The following is a 22,501-nucleotide window of genomic DNA, read 5'->3' as shown; positions in this document are numbered from 1 at the left end:
TTAATAACGTCGTTAATGACCATTTTCACTGTGCATTGAGCCATTTGTTTGAAAAAAATATTCATTGCAAGGTGATATCATGTTAAATTTATTACAAACTAATAAAAATCTTTATATTTCATCGATTGTCGTATATTATATCGATTTTCGTAAATAATATCCAACATTACCCTCGTATATTTCACCTATTTATAATTTTTTATTAATTTATTATAATGGTGACGTGGTATCACCATTGCAACGAATATTTTCTCGTTTGTGAGGGCCAAAACCATGCACATACACGCTCACCTAGGAAAAGAAAAGGATTATAAAAGCCAAAAGGGAAATAATGATATCTCCAGCTGAAATATAGAATCTTTGTCTGTTGGTGTAGGCCAATAAATTGAATCACATAAATATTATATATTCTTATTTTTTTCCTTTTTTTTCTTGTTTCATTTATTCTTCCTACTTTACGTAGCAATCTTCACTATCAATAAGCACAAGTATAAATTTCTTTTCCGAGGAGCTTCACTGTTCCGTCTCGTCATCTATACCTTTTGCGACCCACTTTAAAACATCCAACACAGTCTTCTTCTCTACGTACCAATGCAGGCAATATTGCAGCACAATGGCTGGTAGTTGGCACTCGTAGAACTGCATTCCGAACATAACCACATGGGTTGGCCCCACAGCAAGAGAGAGACATCCATAACCAGCCCACCGGCCCACTTAGAAATCTTTCGAGCTCTGGATATGAAGGTACGCATCGTGGGGTTAAAAGCAATTTTGCATCAAAATAAAAGGAACGTTGAAAATTGCGAGATATTGATGTGCCGGCCACCAGACGTTCGAGGAAACTATCCTCGTCACCTCGCGTGCACTCACGGTAGCACTTAGGAAAAGCAAGATTGTGGTTCTTAGCGCGTCGGTGGCCATGACACCTAACTTTTATATCAAGGTGTACTGTTGAAATTAATCAAAACCTTTTATGGAGACCAGCTAGATTATGATTATTGTGGTGTAGAGTAGAGGACTTCATTAGTCTCACATTGATTGTGAGTTAAAAGGGACTCTGACTTATATAGAAGAGGATCATTCTTCTCATATGAGGCATCTTTTAAAGAACAAAGCTGTGAAACTTATAGACTAAAATGAATAATATCTCACGTACCAAGTCATGAGTCATTGACCGCAATATTTGTGCTCACCATAGAGCCTATACCCCCGCACACACCAGTGGTAAAAATAAGTCCGTTCGTAATCCATATACAAACTCCCAATGTACACTGTTACATTTGACTGAGGGTGCTTTCGGGGCATAGGCTAATGATGGCATCCTTCTTGCCCACGGATGATCGGTGGAAATGCCTGTTTTTCCTCAAATTTAGGCAGGAGAATCCAAACATACATTTTAACAATGTAATGTATTGTTACAATCCCTTTGTAATTAATATAATAATAAATAATGGAGGTTTAACCTTCTTCTCATCATAAAAAAAAAAAAATGTACACTGTTACGTTATGCTGCAACATATTGAAGAACCAGGAGATGAGATAAGACTAGTCTTTCATGACTGTATTGAGTTTAATGAGTCTTCCAGTATCACGGTTACCTGCCATTTTCTGAAAATTCGCTGGAAGTTTCTGTCTATTGTATACCGACCATATTCCATTCAACCTGATAACGTGCTTTTATGGTTTTAGGGTATGTAAGAACATGATGAAACTCACTAGATCTCAAAACTGAGTTACTGATCATAAAGCTTTTCTAGAGCATATGTAAAGCAATTTTGAAGTCAACTTTCGGGATCTATACCAACCTATTTCTCTTCTTGGATGTACAAAATAACATCATTACTCTCTCATTTTTGTTGTTTCTTACGATAAAGAAAGACATCACCAGCACTTCCAGTGCTGCCAATATTGGCGTCATTTCTTCATCCTCATGTATGCAAAGGATTCTGCTACGGATCCTCAACTACTGCAATGCTTAGTTGGATGCCACCATTTTTTTACTTCCATTGCATTATTGATTATAAGATAGGAATTGTTACCATTATAAATAAAATATTAGCAAACATAATGATGATGATAGCAGATCGTTTGCATGATTAAGAAGCCAATAAGGAAAATATGATCACCAGCATTTTTTAGTGGGCTAAGTGGTTGTTTGATTAGATTTTTTCAAAGGTAGAGGTGATAAGGCTGATAGACCTCGCAGATGTGTGGTGCTTTCTGAATCATTAAAGCTAAACAGAATGTCTAACGAATCCTACAAAGCAAACAGTTTTCAAACTGTATCCTTTTGAAAAACATTGTCAGGTTGACTCGGTCAACAGAGCAGTCTCCCCTTTCCGTTTCCGTCCATGATTTTGGTGGGGGCGGTTAAGGAAACCCCCCCCCCACACGCGGGCCTCTCTTTTGGCAATACAGCGGGATTTTCTTTTCTCACACGCGGGCCTCTCTTTTGGCAATGCAGCAGGATTTCCTTCTTTTTTCTTCTTTCAAGAGATATTCTTCCTCTCGTTCTGCTAATATAATTCATGAGAGAGAATCAAAAAAAAATGAGGAAGAGAGAGAGATTGAAAAGCTTCTCTTTGATGTACTATTGATTTTTACATAGTGAAAATTTCTCGCCTCCGCCGTGGATGTAGGAGTATCGTTTTGATCTCCAAACCACGTAAATCTGTGTGTTCTTCTTTTTTTTTCTATATTTCTTTTCATTCTGTGTTGGAGGTGCGATTCTGGTGTCCGTTCATGTCAATGGTATTATTATTTGTGTTTGTGTGCAAATTTATCACAACAAACTGGTATCAGAGCCTGGTTATCAGGTCGCTCATTCTGTCTGCACACAAGCTCCATTTGCTACTTTGCGAAGGATTCCAGATGGCTGCGAAGTTCGAAATCGAGAAGTTCGATCGAAATATTAGTTTCGATATTTGGCAAGTCAAGATGCGCGTGATCTTGACACAGCAAGGGTTACAGAAGGCGTTACTTGGAGAGGAGAAGATGCCGGCCACATTATCTGAAAAAGAGAAACAATAGGTGGATGAGAAAGCTCTGGCTGCGATTCAGTTGTGCTTGTCGAATGAAGTTCTGCGGGAAGTCATCCATGAGAAGTCAGCGACTGCTTTGTGGCTCAAGTTAGAGTCGTTGTACATGACAAAGTCCCTCACCAGCAAGCTATATTTGAAGCAGCGTCTCTTCATGTTGAAGATGGTTGAAGGTACATCTGTAAAAATCTATCTTGATGAATTTAATTCTATTCTTATGGATCTAGAGAATTTAGAAGTCAAGATTGAAGATGAGGACCAAGCCCTTTTATTGCTCTGCTCTTTACCACCATCATTTAAACACTTTAGAGAAACTCTACTTTATGGTAGAGATTCTATTTCTATTGAAGATGTGAAATCATCCCTATTTTCGAAAGAGTTGATGGATAGGGACTTAACTGGTGGTAGCAGTGAAGGGTTTCTGAAGGCCTTGTAGCCAGAGGCCATTCACAAGAGAGAACTTTTGAGAAAAAGAAGGAAGAGCGCAGATCAAAGTCAAGAAACAAGTCTAAAGTCTGCAATTACTGCAAGAAAAAGGGACACATCAAAATTGATTGTTACAAGTTGAAAAACAAACAGAAAAAAGAAGCAGAAAAATCTGAGAATGCAGCAGAGGCTGGAGTTGCAAAAGATGAGTCCGATGATTATGTTTTATCTGTTAATATTGTCAGATCCAAAGATGAATGGATTTTAGATTTGGATTGCTCCTACTACATGTGTCCTTACAGGGACTGGTTCTACACCTATGAGCAGATTGATGGTGGAGTTGTCTTGATGGATAACAATACCCCATGCAAGACTGTTGGGATATGTTCAATTCGAATTAAAATGTATGATAGCATAGTGAGGACATTGCCACAGGTTTGACATATTCCTGACTTGAAGAAGAATCTCATCTCCCTAGGCACCCTTGAAGCCAATGGGTGCAAGTATTCAGCTAAAGGTGGAGTTCTCAGAGTTTGTAGAGGTGCCCTTGTTTTGATGAAAGCCAAAAGGTCCAGTACTGTACACTTTGATGGGCACTACAGTTACAGGTGCAGCAACTGCTGCATCCCCTTCTATGTCAGAATCAGAAGTCACTAAACTTTGGCATATGAGACTGGGACATATGAGTGAAAAGGGCATGACTATGTTGAGCAAGAGAGGCTTGCTTTGTGGTCAGAGTACAGGCAAGGTAGATTTCTGTGAGCATTGCATCTTTGTGAAGCAGAAAAAAGTCAGCTTTCAAACAGCAATTCACAGAACCAAGGCTACTCTGGATTATATTCATTCTGATCTTTGGGGTCCTGCCCGTGTTCCTTCTAAAGGTGGTGCCAGGTATTTTCTAACTTTTATTGATGATTATTGTAAAAAAATTTGGGTGTTTATGCTTAAACATAAAGATGAAATATTCGGGCAATTCAAACAGTGGAAGGCTTTGATTGAAAAACAAACTGGGAAAAAAATTAAAAGGCTAAGGACAGATAATGGGCTTGAATTTTGCTCTGGTAAGTTTAATGAGTTTGGTGAAAATGAAGGCATTATCAGACACCGTACAGTGAAATACACTCCACAGCAAAATGGAGTGGCAGAGAGGATGAACAGAACTCTTTTAGAAACAGCCCGTTGTATGTTGTCAAATGCAGGTCTTAGCATGATTTTGGGTAGAGCAGTGTCTACAGTTTGTTATTTGGTGAACCGTTCTCCAGCTACAGCCATTGCATGCAAGACTCCAGAAGAGATGTGGTCAGGTAACCCTCCTGATTATTCTGATTTGAAAATTTTTGGATGTCCTGCTTATGTTCATGTTAATGATAGTAAATTAGATCCAAGAGCTAAAAAGTGTATTTTCTTGGTTATGCATCAGGGGTGAAAGGATATAGGTTTTGGTGTCCTGATTCAAGTCTCCTAAATTTTTGATTGAGAGAAATGTTACTTTTGATGAATCTGCAATGTTATCTCTTAGAGAGGAGAAAGTTGTTTCATCTGATGCAGGTTCTTCAGGTAATGGCATGAAACAGGTAGAGTTTGAAAGTGGTGGTTCTACTATTGTGAAGTATTCTTCCCAGCAATAACAGTAGGTGACAGATTCAGCTCAGATGAAGGAAACTCCACAAATGCAGCAGTTTTCTCTAGTAGAGATAGGTAGAGAAGAGATATTAGACTACCTCAGAGATATGCAGATATGGTTGCTTATGCATTGTCAATTGCAGAGGAGACACTTGATGCTAATGAGCCTTCCAGATATTCAGAGGCTATATCTCGTGAGGATTCAGCTCAGTGGATAGTTGCTATGCAGGAAGAGATTGAGTCTCTCATGAGAAATAAAACTTGAGAGTTAGTGAAGGCTCCTAAAGGAAAGAAGGTAGTTGGCTGCAAATGGATCTTCAAGAAGAAAGAACGTACTCCAAGTGTTGAAGATGCTAGATACAAGGCACGGTTGGTTGCAAAGGGCTACAGTCAGGTAGAAGGTATTGATTATAATAATGTCTGCTCACCTGTTGTGAAACATAATTCTATTCGTGTTTTACTAGTATTAGTTGCTTCTTATAACTTGGAGTTAGAGCAAATGGATGTAAAAACAGCCTTTCTGCATGGTGAACTTGAAGAGCAAATTTATATGCAGCAACCTGAAGGTTTTCAAGTTGAAGAAAAAGAGGACCATGTTTGTTTATTGAAAAAATCATTATATGGTTTGAAGCAATCTCCTAGACAATGGTATAGGAGATTTGATACCTTTATGACACAACATGGATACTCTAGGAGCAATTTTGATAGTTGTGTCTACTTCAGAAAACTATCAAAAAATTTGTTATTTATCTGTTGTTATATGTTGATGATATATTGATTGCAGCAGCAGATATTTTTGAGATCAATCAGCTAAAAGCTTTACTCAGTAGTGAGTTTGAAATGAAAGACTTAGGAGCAGCAAAGAAAATTCTTGGGATGGAGATCTAGAGGAACAGAGGTGCAGGTAAATTATTTCTGACACAGGCCAGTTATGTTCAGAAAGTTCTTCAGAGGTTTGACATGTGGGATGCCAAACCAGTTTCTACACCACTTGCTGCTCACTTCAAACTTTCAGTTTCTTTATCACTTCAGTCCATAGATGAAGAGGTGTATATGTCACGTGTTCCATACTCCAGTACAGTTGGCTCTTTGATGTATGCTATGGTCTGTACCAGACCAGATATTTCACAGGCAGTCAGTGTTGTGAGTAGATATATGTCCAATCCTGGTAAAGTACATTGGCAGGCAGTGAAATGATTTTCAGGTATTTGAAAGGTACTGTTAACACTTGTTTGGAGTTTGGCAGGAACGGTGATGTTTTGTCTGGATATGTTGATTCAGACTTTGCAGGAGATCTTGATAGAAGGAGATCTCTTACTGGTTATGTTTTCTCAGTTGGTGGTTGTGCTGTTAGTTGGAAAGCTACACTTCAACCTATAGTTGCATTATCTACTACAGAAGTAGAGTTTATAGCAGCAACAGAGGCAGTGAAGGAAGCTATGTGGTTAAGAGGCTTATTTGGATAACTTAGTTTGGAACAGAAAGAGACTATTATATACTGTGATAGTCAGAGTGCTATTCATCTCACTAAAGATCAGATGTTTCATGAGAGAACGAAGCACATTGATGTGAGGTATCATTTCATTCGAGAAGTCATTGCACAGGGCAATATTGTTGTGAAAAAAATTGGTACTGAAGACAATCCAGCTGACATATTGACAAAACCTCTTCCAATGGCTAAGTTCAAACATTGCTTGGACTTGGTTGGAGTCTACAGCACTTGAGGATATCCTTCGGAATTTTGGAGGAGATGAGAATTTTCTACTATTATTTTTTTGTGAGAATTTAAGTTTGAGGAGATAGATCAAGATTGTGGAGAACATTCGTATTGACCAAGCCAAAGGTGGAGATTTGTCAAGTTGACTTGGTCAACAGAGCAATCTCCCTTTCCATTTTCGCCCATATTTTGGTGGGGGCGGTTAAGGAAATCCCCCCCCCACACACGCGGGCCTCTCTTTTGGCAATGCAGCGGGATTTCTTTTTCCCACACGCGGGCCTCTCTTTTGGCAATGTAGCGGGATTTCCTTCTTTTTTCTTCTTTCAAGAGATATTCTTCCTCTCGTTCTGCTAATATAATTCATGAGAGAGAGAATCAAAAAAAAAATGAGGAAGAGAGAGAGATTGAAAAGCTTCTCTTTGATGTACTATTGATTTTTACATAGTAAAAATTTTCGCCTCCGCCCGTGGACATAGGAGTATCGTTTTGATCTCCGAACCACGTAAATCTGTGTGTTCTTCTTCTTTTTCCCTATATTTCTTTTCATTCTGTATTGGAGGTGCGATTCTGGTGTCCGTTCGTGTCAATGGCATTATTATTTATGTTTGTGTGCGAATTTATCACAACAAACATGTCATTTGCAAAAGAGTCCGATAATTTTATTGTTCAACTTATCTTTGATAATCAAATTAATGGTCTAAAAATAACAAAGGAGATGTGCTACTTATAGAAACCTCATGCATGACTTGCATAACAGGATCACAATATACAACAACTCAGTGTCTGTTAGAATTGGAAGGAAAAGAGAAGGTGACAACGATTTTTCTTTTTTGAGGGGTAGAAAGCGTGAGAAGAGTTTTTTCTTTTTTGAGGGGGTAGAAAAGGTGACAAGAATTACATCCGTATAGCATCAGGGATCATTAAGTACAATAAATTAATGGATCCTTTGTAGACATCCAAAAGTCCATCAAATTATTGGAATAGCGGCATATTTATTTATAAATCTGAACATTAAACTTTTTGTTTCATCAATCTTCTTTTTGACATGAAGCTGGATAGGTTCTCATCCTTCTCTCAAAACAATATGAACATTAAGCTTGCAGTAGACCACCTTCTTGATTATTACACATACTGAAAGACCATTTATATATAGTTAGAATAGATACCGAGCTAATGAAGCTAGCTTTCGGTCACACTAACTATATTGATCAACTGCAAAAGACGCATCTAGTGCGATCCAAAATCAGGCTTCCAAAAGCTCGCTGCATGCTTAGAGCTTTTACTAGTAGGTCTTGGTTGCTTGTATGAAAGAGTTTCAGATGACTCACCTTCCCAGCTAAGCAATAAAGTTGGCCGTAGAATTTAGGTCACGAGAAGAAATAATATACCTCCATGGGATGTGCAGGCCAGAGGAAGCGCAACAATTGGGTGGGAGAATATTCGTTGGCCCGGGCCATCCCAATGGGGGCACAAATCCTATCCGTTCCCATGTGCCTTCAACCACTCCCATGCGCCGAAGGTAAAAGCAATAACGCGGCTTTGGACGCCCCCAAACCCTATAAATCACCCACAACTCTTCTTCCCTCCATCCCATAAGACACAAACCTCTCATCATGGCTATTAGTACTGGAATAGTTGTTATTGTTGCACTCCTAGTGCTGATGGGAGTGACCATATGCTCAGCCACTAGAGCCCTATTGACTCTAGAGGCAGGAACTTATGGTGCTGGCCACGGCATTGACGCCGGTGCCCGCTATGGAACCGGAGGTGGAGTTGCAGGTGCTGGAGGTTATGGTGGTGGAGGAGGAAGTGGATCCGGTGGTGGCTATGGTGCAGCAGGAGAGCACGGAGTTGGATATGGGAGTGGTGGCGGCAGTGGCAGCGGAGCTGGGTATGGAGTAGGGGAAGGTGGTGGTAGTGGTGGCGGTGGTGGTAGTGGAGGAGGTGCTGGTTATGGTGCTGCTGGAGGAGAGCATGGAGTTGGCTATGGAAGCGGAGGTGGTAGCGGCAACGGAGGTGGGTATGGTGCTGGTGGAGAGCACGGTGGTGGATATGGAGGTGGCGGTGGTAGCGGGGGTGGTGGCGGCTATGGTGCTGGAGGAGCACATGGTGGAGGTTATGGTGGAGGCGGGGGCTCCGGTGGTGGTAAAGGGTATGGAGCCGGAGGAGAGCACGGCGGGGGATATGGCGGTGGTGGTGGAAGTGGTGGTGGGGGTGGTTACGGCGGTGGAGACAGCGGTGGTGGTTACGGGAGTGGTGGTGGAGCCGGAGGTGGCGAGGGCTATGGCGGTGGAGGAGAGCATGGTGGCGGGTACGGTGGCGGAGGAGGGAGTGGCGGTGGGGGAGGTGGCGGTTACGGAGGAGCTGGAGGGTATGGAGGTGGTGAAGGCGGTGGGAATGGCGCCGGAGGTGGGTATGCCGGGGTGCATTATGGCTACCTTCCATGAGGCGGTCCTCTATCGCTACCAAAAGACGTCTCTTCTTCGATCATTAATAATACAATAAGTGTGCGTGTTTGACTAGATAAAATAAGGGTGGGGTGCCAGCGGTAAGTTTGCTTATTTGGAAGTCGAGAGCATCAGCAGTGGTGTTCTAGGAATGGATTGTTTCATATTGAGACCAAGCATAATCTAATGTACGTATTATAAATGCATAGTATGCGTTGAACAGAAGATGGTACGTTTATTGTATGCGTTAAATATGATGTTGGTTCTTTTCAACTGAGATGAGATCAGATGACAAAACCGCCAAAAGACAGCAGCAAACAGCATCACGGTCAGCTATGCAGACAAAAGGAACCAAAAAATAAAATAAAATAAAATAAAGCAGCAGCAAAAGTCATTGGTATGCAAATCCTGAACATTTTCAAGATATTCCAATCCACTTAGAAAAAAAAGGTGTTCGCGAGATTTGTGGACTAATGATGCCTCCGACTTTTTCCAACCTCTACCATGAAGATCATTTGAGAGGATGCCAAATATATAGTACGTCTCCACGAGGAAAATTTTCAACTCTCTCTTCTTCCTAATTTAAGAGAACGAAAACGAAATGACAGCTTAAAAAGTCCCTATCCCAAATGATAAAACGCATAAATCAAACTGAGTTTCCCTTCAGCATATAGATGAATTGATGACTTAAGGCCGATATGTTATTCTGCCGCAATATCATCATTAATCGCTTCCATTTTTATTTAGCTACATACTAGGATAATATGCAAAAGCCAGTTAACCACTAGCAATTAGCATAATTAACCAACTTGCTAAACTAAAAATGAAATTTTGGAGGTCCTCTAAGATAACAAAAGTATCTTATTTTTAATGATTATCTCTTAATTCAAACTCATAAAGTCGAAAAAAGATTTATTGTAATAAAAAGTCACTAAAAGTAAGAACAATGTTTCACCGCATCACTCTCGTCCTTACTTACTGTCCCCGTGGATGGTGATTCATGAAATAGGACATGCACCCTGCCCCTTGCATACGGGACGCCCGCATACCGCATCAGTCCCTGATGACCGTGAGAGATTGGTGCTCTCAAGGAATGAAGTGAAGCCGGGAAATAGACATATCTCATAGGTAGCAGAAAATCTGCTATGACAATAATAGATTTAATCGAGATTTTTGTTTAATTTTTTCATGTTCTAAATGTGCTGAACCTACTACAGGAGCTCATAGGCTAGATCGACATCGCACGCTAACCATACTTCAACGGAACCAGCGGCAGGTCCAAACTGCATTGAGCTGCTACAAAATTGCATCAAACCATAGAAAGCATCGCTCGCTCCCCTACTAAACCACGCCGTGTGTACCCCTGCCACCATATGCTGGTGCTGATGCAGAACCAATGCAATAGGTTGTGGGTCTGATTTTGGATATCAAATGCAACACAGCAGCTCAATTCGGCTGTTTCGCAGACTCTATACACTAGATTACAGGTTGATTTAGATCAAGTGAGCTGCCAGTCCTTATGGCCACCAATAGTGCTATAGCTGTTATTGCTTAGAAAGCTTACATTATTCAGTTAAATGCTTATATAAGCTACGCATTGGATGATCAGACATATGAGCTTCATGATGGATGATGATTGACGAGTGCTTTCTCCAGTGTCAGTCAAATAGCCACTAATTCTACTGCCAGATAGATGACCGAAGCAAGATTTTAGCCTTGGGAACCATCACCGTGCGAGGCACTGTCTAAGGGGAAGTTTTGTGATGGACTGGTTGGCCCTTTCGGTTTCTTTATTAAGGAAAGATAGGACCTTTGGGTTTCAGATGTCCTCATTAGGAGATTGTAGTGTCGAAAGTGGGCTTCCATTAACCTCAAGAAACTTGACTCAGTAAACTACGAGGATGCTGCCATCCATCTAGTTCCGTTCAAACGATGATCCCTTGACCATTTGTTAGGTGATGTTTAGCATTTCGCCATATGACCATCCATTTTTTCCCTATCACAACCTGGCGTGTGCAGGCAATTTACAGATGATAGCTGAAAATAAGATTTCCTGAAGCGTCTGACTGATGCTCGCCTAAATAACAAATATTAGCCACTCGCTATCGAGCACACAAGTTCGATTCAATTAAGACCCACAGCAGCTTCAAATCAAACTTGATAGTAAAGTGGTCATCTTCCCCCATAAGTCGCAGTTAAATCAATCAGGATCTACCACAAAACTTCTTCACAACCAACACGTTATACATTTAACTCACAAGAATGAGTCACTGGATAAGTGCATATGATTATTTTAAGAAGGGAGGGCGGATAAAGGTATATCCAACTGACACAAAGTCGAATATGCTATAGAAACAACGTAAAACCCAACTAGCTGTAAAAATCAAGCCACAACCTTTACCGGCTATATATAAGGTAACAAAAGCTCAACCAGGCAATTGATGGTGACTGGGCGCCTCCAGCGCAAATTTATATTTATCCACTCAGATCTCTCAATTACATGGTCAATGAGCACAATTAGCCTTTGTAAGCATCTTTTACACAACCTCCCATATCATCCACATCCAGGCCACCCCAATGACAAACGTCAAACCTCCCAAAAATGGATAATCAACTTTTTATCTAAGTGCTTGCCAGTCCTAATTGCACCTTTGGTGACTCAAATTTATAGCTATATGAAGCGCTAAACATGAAAGCTAGAGCTCTTAGGTGCCCGACGAATCAAACAGAAGCAAGATATGGCACGATGTGCTCCTGAGATGCCTAGTCAGTAACTTGAACGAAGAAACAATGATTCAAACGGTTTTCTATTTTGTAAGCACCCCAACAGCGGGACTAAGGGCCCATGAAAAAAAAAAGCTTATCACCAGGCATCACAAGATTTGCATTTCAATGGGGCTGGACAAACTACTTCTGCCGATTGAAGAATAAATGCAGCAGGATGTATCTTTCAGTAGCGATTTCTAATAAATTTACCAAGCATGGATCTCCAGCTAATTTAGCAATACATACCACACCCCTACATTGTTGATTTCCAAATTCACGCAAAATTCCAAGTAGTAAAGGGGCATGATGAAGAAAATATATTTCAATTAAATCTCATAAAAAGTCTGCAATGGTTATTTATAAAGTTCAACATTTGCATTGAAGTTTACAGAAAATTCCGGCATTGAAGCAAATCTGCAAAACATCAAGGCGATTGGAAGGACTGCTTCATAATTTTTGGGCTGAAGAATGTCAGCCTTACCAAACTCGTACCTTTCGGAAATATAATATCAAGGCTCTATCAGAAACAAACATTTTGCCAGTCCTCAGAAGGGTTTCTTCTCATACGAAACTAAGCCATGCACCCCTCCCTCAACTTGTGCAGCCCCTGTCCGGACCTGAAAAACAAGATAGTGTAGGCAAAGATTAAATTATGATTTAATGTAAGGAAAACAGTTAACTTCCAACATGCTCTAGACATATAACTTAGAAAAACCAAAATATCTTTTCTTGGTTTTGTTGCTTCTCCAAATGACCTTTTCCAGGTACGATCCAAATTTCCTTCAAGAAAGTTTGATTTAAAAAAAAAAAAAAAAGGGGGAGATGCTTTCAGTTGCATAGTTCACCATCCAACAAAAAAAATCACAAATCTTTCAGACCATGTAAACGAATATAATAAGGTTGCCAACCACAATACTCTGAAATTCTTCTAAATGCATCCAAAAGAACAACATACTAACTAAAAGAAGGGCAGAAACTGTTACCGAAAAAAGGGAAGGAAACCAACATAAGCAAGCAATTCCTAACCTCTATGCAAGATTTAACAACCAAAGTCATATCAAAATCAATGGCTGAATGAATCTCTCTTGAACTCTTTGATGACAGAGTCAATAAATTTTTCACCATATAACCCATTTCTTTCTGGAAAGGGGGAGGGGGGCTGAAAATCTACAAATAGGATGTGTCAAAAACCTATCAAAACGCATAATAGGCTATTCAGATTCAGAATCCAACAGCTGCATCTATTACTCAATAATCAATGATCTGCATACTTCAAAATGCTTAAATCCACAAAATCAAATGTTACTTGGATCTCTTTAATATGCATCCACTGGACACAGTGTATAACGTAAGCAACACCAAATAAGATTAAGGACAGGTAGGTTTTGATGTATAATTTGCAGCAGTAGTGATATATGAATGAGTTTCTGAGTCATCATTCAGAATACAAATGAGATTACACAAACTTTCCTTTGTTTCTTTCATGCTAACTTCTCCAGATATCTCTTTTGGAAACAATATAATACCTACTTTTTTTGGAACACATATTCCAGAAAATAATGAATTTAACATCCAAATGCTTTCCAAGCACTATTTCTTGAAAATAAGATTAAGTAGCACACTGTGCCCAAAGAACACTACCATAGCTCTGGGGATACTCAACACAAGCCATACAAATATGCAAAATTTGAAAACGCAAGTTCCAACATACCTCCAATCTTAGCACATCTGATCGTAGAAGATTGTGAGCAGACTGCAAAGAGGATGCACCAAGATCTTGGAATCCTTGCTTGACAGCTTGCATTGTGTACGGAATTAACTTCAATATTGAACCTTTGTCTGCTACTGCTCCAACAACTCCCTGAGCAACCTTCAGCTTTAGTGTGTCACCCAAGTATCGGGCATCACTCCCCTTAGTCATAGCTTCAAGAGAGCCCATGCCTCTGTATTTTTTCACTCGGCGACCATTCTGGTAAAGCCAATTGTCAGATGAAACAAAATCAACAGGAGAAAAGAGATTTAAAAAATGGGTGCTCCAATAACACTTCTTTGTGGGAAGGTCCCGTCAAAGAGCTTCTGTTTCATTAATAACACTACATAACCAGCAAATACCATAGGACACAAAGCCACCAGCTAATACAATATCAACGTGGAAAGTCTGAAATTTTTATTTGTATTTTCTTTTGATTGTCCTCTGGGTTCAATAGCATAAAAGAAAACTTTGTACAGGCAGAAGCCTCGTGGAAGCTCAGCTTTTGAGTAGAGGTCAGCTACGGAAAAATTTTGACGTCCAGAACATAGATATTACACCAAAAGATTGAGAAAAAAAGTGCAAAGAAATAGAAACATACTGAATAACATATAAATAATCCCTACAAACAAGTCAGCGAAAGCCAGTGCCTCCTGTATTCATTGTATACTTCTGAATTTTTTTTAATCATTTGGGAAAATTTTCAAAATCAGGAAGTAAAAAAAGTCGCAAATATTTGATGTACTCATCAATGGTTGCAGAAAATGGTGATTATGGACATACAACAGAGATGAGAAGCATTAGGAGTACACTCAAAACAAAACCAGAAAAGAAATTAAAGAGCTGAAAAACAAGATGTTCTGGGAATCAAATGGTGATAAGCAACTTGCAAGAGAGTATTGAGAGCAGGTGCCAGCACAGGAAAAATTAAAAAAAGCTAAAGCCTAAGGCAGATTGGAATTTGTTTTGCCAATCTCAAGGAATGTGAAGAATAGGGTTGAGATAAAGCAAATATAAAGGTGTTCTGCCAATTTAAAGGAATATGGAGAATAGAAAACAGGCATATAACCCAATATCTGTTTCTTTATATGACTATTTGGAGACATCTCATGGATCTAAGAGACTGCTTCCCCAACATTTCCTTATTGTCGCTAGCCAACAAGATAGCAAGGAAATATGGGGTGTGTGAGTGTTAGTGTCAGGCCCTCTTTTTCAAATAACTCATACTTAGTGTTGGATGATTTGGACGAATACAGCTTTTGATAGTATGAAGTAATGAGCAGAAATAACAGAGCCTTGCCTATTCTATAATGCCCCTAAAATCTCTCGGTTCATTCTAGGTTTGATATAAGCTAGTTCAAAAAGAAACAAAGTAGTTCTTTTATGTATCAACAAATTTCTCGTGCCTTGGGGTCTGAAAGACTCAGTTTGTGGAAATAAGGAGAGACCAATCAAGACAGTTGCAGGATCAACATACAAAAGGAACTTAGGGTAAAAAACCTCCCAACTTCTAGGTTAGCAAGACATCTACATGCCACCTCCAGCTCGGTTGCAAAATAAGCATGGAGGAACTTCTACAAGAATCAGAGATAGAGCTCCATAACCAAAGAGAGAAAATGAACAAATATTGATATCTGCCTTGGCTGGAAAATTCCTGGAAATTGAAAGGGTGGTTGGAGAAAATTTTCTGAGAGAAGTGCACAAAGGTGATTTCATGATTACCTTTTGCAGACTAGCCATTTCTATTAGATGAAACGGATAGCCTTCTTGTTGCTGAGGGATCTAAGCATCAAGCTTCAACAACAAGATGAAGGACAAAATTAGATGATAAAAACCATGATATTAGAGAAAAACTTCAATGATGGAAAGACATCATAAAAAGAGGGCACAATGAAAAGGGAGATCATCAATCAAGCCCATGTAAACAAGCATCAAGAGATCATTCAAGGATCATTGGTATCCAAGATTTTGGTAAAAGGCAAACAGTGGGGTTGAGCACCCAAACATCAAAAAACATTTCATAAGGATAGAATTATCTATACTCTATTATTTATTGATTCTTCATACAGATAAAAGTAAACTTGTGAATAATGATATAGTGATAGTCTTGCCCATCTAATCTTATGTCTATTTTGTTACCTCTGCTTTTAATAAATGACGGATAGATAGAAAAGGCAACAGAAATTTTACTTAGTATACACTTGTGTGGCAGAATATATAACTAACAAGAACCTCCAAGAGTCCAGTGGCAAGAGATATCTTACCCATCTACACCTTCAATCTCTAACTAAGAGGGGTCAATGTCATAAAAATCAAAAGCTCCACAAATAAGACACAATTTGTATTCACAAGCAAGTCCATTTGCCTCCTTTTTAGTACAGCAAATGAGAACTTTTTTTTTTTGGGTACAAGTGGTTGATCACATGACTCATGTGAATACAACCCATAAAGAAACAAACATTGCTTCAACTCCAGAAAGCATACAACAGACCATTCATGGTAAACTAAAACAATGATAGGCCTATTGGCAGTATGTACACAAAAAAAAGGTTGTAAGATATATGATATGGAGCACAATTACTAGGTGAAATAGAATTGGAATACTGCAATAATTCGAGGTAAATACAGAAGTGTTTGTCAATGAAAAACAGTGTAAATTTGGTTAACAATTTGTATAATGCTACAGTTCTCTCTGTAAACTGGAATGGCTTCAATGACAAAAAGCCTCATTGAAGGCAGGTGAAACCAACCAATCTCTGATAAAGTGTCACTAATGGGAGTGCAATCCTTCTAGCTTTCGAGCAAGAGACATAGTCTACTTAGAACATATCAGGAATAAAATATTCAATGAAGATAAATGACCGGTAATGGAAGATAAATTGACTGCTGACTATACGACCAAGCAAAGAAGATGAAGAGAAGAAGAAAGAACAGGTGATGGTTCTTCAAGAATACATCAACTATACATAAGGCAACAACAAACTAAAAACATGTAGAACAAGGGATGCCAGTGGTTTGATTTGAAGGTTGCAACTTGAAAGTAAGAACCATAATGAAAGATTCTGGAAGAAAATGGCAACTTGATAATTAATAGGCTGTTCTAAGTAAGTGATCTCGCTGGTATCATGTTGGTGCCTAAAAATCACCTGTCATCCAAAGTCAACTCAAAATCTCACACCTGGTAGAAGTTAGGCGAGTCAGATGTTACAGTTCGCCTGGTCGGTAGAAGATTAACATGAGTATTGATGAAAATAGCAGGAAGTCTAAGAATATAACCACTGAAGGATGATGTGCCATGGACTTAAAAAACTATAATTAATGATCGATGTCTTTATCCAAATACCTCATGCCAAAAAATGGATAAGAAAGAAAATAAAGAAACTAAAGAATGAACTCTCTCAAGAACACAGAGCATTAATGAGTAAAAAGCTAAAGCAAAACGTGATGGGAACAAGAGAAATAGAGGAAGCCATAAAGCATGTTCTACGTCTGAAGCTTAATATCAACCAAGATGAGAAATCCAATAAATGTTATGTAAGAAAAAACCAAGAAAGAAAAGCCATCAACTGATATAATACGAAACTGAAAAACCATCCTGAATGAAAGGATGGTGTTCAATTAAGATTTTGAAACTCAGAAAAACACCTAGAAGAAACATGAATACCAGATAATGAATAATTACGCATCAACATAAACCAATAAATGGAAGCGTGTATAAAGTATATCTCATAAAACAAATTGTATTACACCCCAAATTTTATCAAAAAGATATTAGAATTGAAGATGCGAAGCAGGAAGTATCTTTTTTCTTTCCCTTTCAGAAGAGAAGATCTTCATATTTAGTAGGCATACCTGATACTCATAAACTCCAGGAGCCTCATGGCTGCCAGCCAAAAAGCTGCCCATCATAACAGTAGATGCCCCCAGTACCAAAGCTTTAACAATATGTCCGGAATTTGCAATCCCACCATCGGCAATTACAGGCACATCATGATCCTTGGCAAAAGATGCAACCTTGTATACAGCTGTTGCCTATAATAATCAAAACAGAGGTAGTATTAGAGAGGAACCCCAATACATAAAATCTACAAGCAACAAAAGCAACAGCAAAGAGAGTTGGCTCAATGGAAGCGCAATCAAAATCTTGTCAAAAGCTGCATCATTTATACAAAGGAAGTGCTTTGACATTTGAAATCAACACTTGAACACCACCATTTCTTAGCCCAAAAAAAACACCACCATTGCATGCAAAAGCCACTTTTGTTAGTGGACTTTATGTAAATTAATCAGAACTTGGTATTCGATTGTTATCCTCAGTTTAATTATCAACATTCAAAGATAATAAATAAATACGATTGAACTTTCAAACTATTTCCAAATAGAAACGCCATTGCATAAACTTTTCTAAATAATTCTGAAAACAAAGTATTTCAGGTAGCATTACGTGCCATGGCTATTGAAGATGGAGTGCAGTGAAACAGAAGAAAGAGTGATAGTACCTGTCCTCTACCCACAGCACAGACCTCCTGGGTGGTGCAGATGGACCCAGATCCCATCCCCACCCGCAACCCATCAACACCGGCTTTGATCAGATTCTGCGCCTGGGCTATTGTAACCACATTCCCCCCAATCACATCCAGCCCAGGGTACATGTTCTTCGCATACTTGATCATGTCAATCTGATATATGGAGTTTCCCTGAGAACTGTCCACCACGACGACGTTCGCCCCAGCCTTCACCAGATGTTCCAGCCTCTCCTTGTCCTCCTCCCTGGTCCCTATCGCCGCACCCGCCAAGAACCTGCCATCCGGGCCCACCGACGGCACCCCCAGCTTGGGGAAGCTCCGGATCATCTGCACTTGCTCCGCGGTGACCAGATCCACTACCTCCCCGTCCTCCGCCACCAGCGGCGCGTACTCCAGCCCCTCGCCGGCCAAGAACGCCGCCACCTGCTCAAAATCGCAGCTTGCCAGTGCCGAAGCCGGGGCTGGCCGCATGTACTCGGAGACCGGCACGTTCTTGTCCGCCAGGCTCTCCCAGTCGGACCACGCGACCACGCCGACCGCCCTCGACTTGGCGGTGCCGGACTCGGTAACCAGGGCGTAGGGGGCGGAGTTGAAATCGGTGTCATAGGCGATGCAGTCAGAGGGGGAGAAGAAGGCGGGGTCGGTGACGAAGGGGATGCGGCGGGACTTCGCGGAGCGGACGATGGCAGCCTGGTGGGCGGGGGAGGCGTTGCAGTGGACGACGGCGGCGCCACCTAGGGTGGCCATGGCGACGGCCATGGCAGCCTCTGAGACTGTATCCATAGGGGAGGCGACGCAGGGGATGGACAGGGGAACGCGGCGGGAGAGGCGGGTGGAGAGGTCGACGGCGTCAGCGGGGAAGTCGATGTAGTGAGGGAGGAGGATCACGTCATCGTAGGTGTAGGAGAAGCCCTGGGAGAAGAGACGCCCCGCCGCAAACCCGTCCTCGAGCTCGGACCAACGTCCGTTCATGGCGCTGGAGCTAGGTTAGGGTTTCTAGGATCTCGGGTGGAGCCGGGACCAAGGGGGGAGGGGGGGGGCGGCGCGCGAGAAAGGCTATATACTACGGACAGAGTTGCGCGCTGGCCCGAGACTTCGCGACTGATTACGAGAAGGAGAGCCCGATAGAGTTTATTAGTATTGAGAAAGCATTTTTCCCTTTTAGGTGGCGCTGGATATGCAGCGGGTCTCACGAAGAAATTATTGCATGAACCAGGTCTTAGTGGACCGGGGCAAATCTCGCAGCACATGCACGGTGGATAACGGTCAATCGGAAATTGTCGAAATACAAGGGGTAATGTGGCGTGTCATCCACCGTGGGATTTTGCTTGGTCCAACTGGACCTGATTCAAGTAATTATTCGACCCCACCCCACTTTGAGGTGGGATTTGTCCGGATGTATTAGAGACACGACGGCGTAGCCGGCAGAATCGACTTTTTTTTTTTTTTTTTTTTTTTTTTTTTTTTTGTACAGATGGACGGTTGAGATGGATGGCTTGCGAGGGTCCGAGTGGGGTATGAGTGGGATGTTTCGGCCCGTATGCTGTAGCGGGGGAATGTAGGAGAGATGGGACAGCTGTTTTTTTTTTTTTTTTTGGTACAGATGGACGGTTGAGATGGATGGCTTGCGAGGGGCTGAGTGGGGTACGAGTGGGATGTTTCGGCCCGTATGTTGTAGTGGGGGAATGTGGGAGAGATGGGACAGCTGTTTTTTTTTTTTTGTTCTTTTTTTGGTACAGATGGACGGTTGAGATGGATGGCTTGCGAGGGGCTGTGGGATGTTTCGGCCGTACGTTGTAGTGGGGGAACGCAGGAGGGCGGAGCTTGGCATCAAATATTGAAAAGGTAAAATAATAATTTATTAATAAATTTTTAAATAAATAATTTTATAATAAATAATAAAATAAAAAATATAATTAAAATATTATAAAAATATTAATAAATATTTAATTATATGTATAAATAAAGATAAGTAAAAAATATTATTTTATCATCTGTAAAATAATTTTGATTGTATAAAAATTTCAATAATCTCTCCCCTGTTAAAGGTCGAAGAATAAATAAAAAATTAAAAAAATTAATAAATAATTATTTTTAAAAAAATTATTATTTTTAATAAAAAAATTAATATAAATTAATTATATAATTTTTTTTCAAATTAATGGACTCATAATGTGTGTAAGATTAAAATATTGAGTGAGTCATTATATATATAAATATATAGATAATAAATATTTTAAAATTTTTTGAGGGGCAGTAGCCCTCTCTGGTCCCTTTTATGCTTCGCCAGTGAGAGATGGGACAACTGTTATGTGTGAATAAAAAAAAAAATAAATAAAATAGAGAGAGAAGTGGGAAGGTGTTCAAGAAAATCCAGTGAAAAGGAGATGGAATCCTGGATGCCTGAAGTGTAGGATGGTGATTAGACCTTCTGATGCTTGAGTGGTGCTGGGGTAACGTACTCATCCGATGCAATAGCCATAGTAGGGGTGGCAATCGGATTGGATCAGATATAAATGGATTGGATCAGATACGGATCGGGTTGGATATAAACGGGTTAAAAAAGTTTGAATCCGGACCCGATCTATTTAAATAAACAGGTCGGATTTTAAAACCTAAACTCGACCTATTTAATAAACGGGATACCTGATCCGTTCTGTTTACAACTCGATGATAATCTAGTTAAAAAAATAATAAAATCTAACCCGTTTACAACCTGTTTAAAAAAAATAAAAAAAATAAAATCTACTGGCCTCTGCCCGACCGCCCTCGCCACATCTCCGCCCGACCGTCCTCGCCACATCTCCATCTAACCATGCTCTCGCCGCCTCCGACTCCGCACGATTGGAGCTCTTTTGGCTGCCTTCGGCTCCGGTACTATGTTCCGAACTCCACCACGATCCCCTCTACTGAGCTCCCGACCGCCACCACATGGGCATAGTGGACCACGGCGGCGCCGTCCATTGGGCGCTGGCCGTTGGAGCAGGAATAGGGGAAGCAGATAGCGTGCAAGGTGACAGAGTGGGTAGAGAGGGGAAGGCCGTTGTCACTGAGAAAGGAGAGGAGGAAGCGAACCTGGAAGAGGGATTTGACAATGGTGTAGGTGGTGGCGTTGGGGAGCACCTCCAGTCGACGCCCCACCACCTCCTTCGCCTCCGATTCCTTCACCTCCGACAAGCGACAAGCCCGACCGAAGTGTCGAACTTAGCATCGATAGTCTTCGAAACAGCGGCGGTAGAGAAGAAAGAAAGAAAGGGGAAGAATGCGGAAACCCATAGCCATGGGACCTAGGGTATTGGCGAGATACAAAGAGTAACTGGAGGAGGCAGAGATGCAAATGGGGGAGATCAAATGGCAAAGTCGCACCTTGCCATGGCATGTTGGACGGTGCGGTGGGCCGTCGGAGGAGGTGGAGGTGCATTATAGGAGGGATTTGGGGAAGGAGGAACATAAGGAGAGATTTTGGAGAGACGAGAGGTAGTTTTAGGACTCTCGATGGCCGTGTCTAAAATTTGTGGAGCACCATGGATCTGAATTCAAATGGACAGCTTAAATTTTATCATAGATTCATATCTCAAATATATTAAATAAAAATTATAAACAGATTGGATATGTTGAAAAATTTAAACTCAAATCCAATCCATTTAATAAATAAGTTAAATAGATTGATCCATTTACGTCTCAAATCCGTTTAATCCAAATCCAAATCTGTTTATGATGGATCGAACGTGGATTGGATTAGCAGGTCATGTCATATTTTGCCATCATTGGGCCATAGGCCCCATGCGTGGTGGGGAATAGGTTGAGTGCTTCGTCGGCCCTATATATCGTATATTCTTCAATAGAATGGAGGCCCTCCACACCTAGAGAGGATGGCTGTGCTCCCCTTTTGAAAGGAAAAGTGACGGGATGGAAGCATGATGGTGCTGCAATTTTTTTGGATATTAAAATTTTTAAATTATTTTAATTTTTTTAGGATGAATGTTTTTTTTAATTATTTTAGATTAATCGGAAGATATATATACTCATCCTCGAAGATATATTCATTAAATGGAATAATTTAATAAATCTAAATTTTAAACTATCCTGGAAGATATATTTTGTTTGAAGAATTCAATGACACTGCAATTATCCCCCATAACAGAATCCACCAAAATCATGATTTGTTCCTTCATTTAAGAAAACTGTTATTTGTTCTGTTTCAATTA

General features: G+C 40.4%; 2 protein-coding genes across 2 annotated transcripts; one reads left to right on the top strand and one right to left on the bottom strand.

The window, feature by feature from the left end:
* The first annotated feature begins 8,397 nt into the window (after window positions 1-8,397).
* On the top strand, window positions 8,398-9,476 carry LOC105043920 (uncharacterized). Its single transcript, XM_010921648.3, has one exon. The coding sequence runs from the start codon at window positions 8,418-8,420 to the stop codon at window positions 9,249-9,251; it is 834 nt and encodes a 277-aa protein (XP_010919950.2). The 5' UTR covers window positions 8,398-8,417; the 3' UTR covers window positions 9,252-9,476.
* A 2,848-nt stretch (window positions 9,477-12,324) lies between these two features.
* On the bottom strand, window positions 12,325-19,375 carry LOC105043919 (inosine-5'-monophosphate dehydrogenase). The gene is made up of 4 exons (XM_010921647.4): window positions 18,267-19,375; window positions 17,620-17,799; window positions 13,729-13,986; window positions 12,325-12,634 (listed from the first exon to the last, which is right to left on the bottom strand). The coding sequence occupies exons 1-4, from the start codon at window positions 19,263-19,265 to the stop codon at window positions 12,563-12,565; spliced, it is 1,509 nt and encodes a 502-aa protein (XP_010919949.1). The 5' UTR covers window positions 19,266-19,375; the 3' UTR covers window positions 12,325-12,562.
* Between the last annotated feature and the right edge of the window lie 3,126 nt (window positions 19,376-22,501).

This window comes from Elaeis guineensis, chromosome 4 (genome assembly GCF_000442705.2).
Source record: "Elaeis guineensis isolate ETL-2024a chromosome 4, EG11, whole genome shotgun sequence".
Lineage (NCBI taxonomy): Eukaryota > Viridiplantae > Streptophyta > Magnoliopsida > Arecales > Arecaceae > Elaeis > Elaeis guineensis.
The sequence above is the reverse complement of the archived record's forward strand: the minus strand, read 5'-3'. Positions and strand labels throughout refer to the sequence as shown.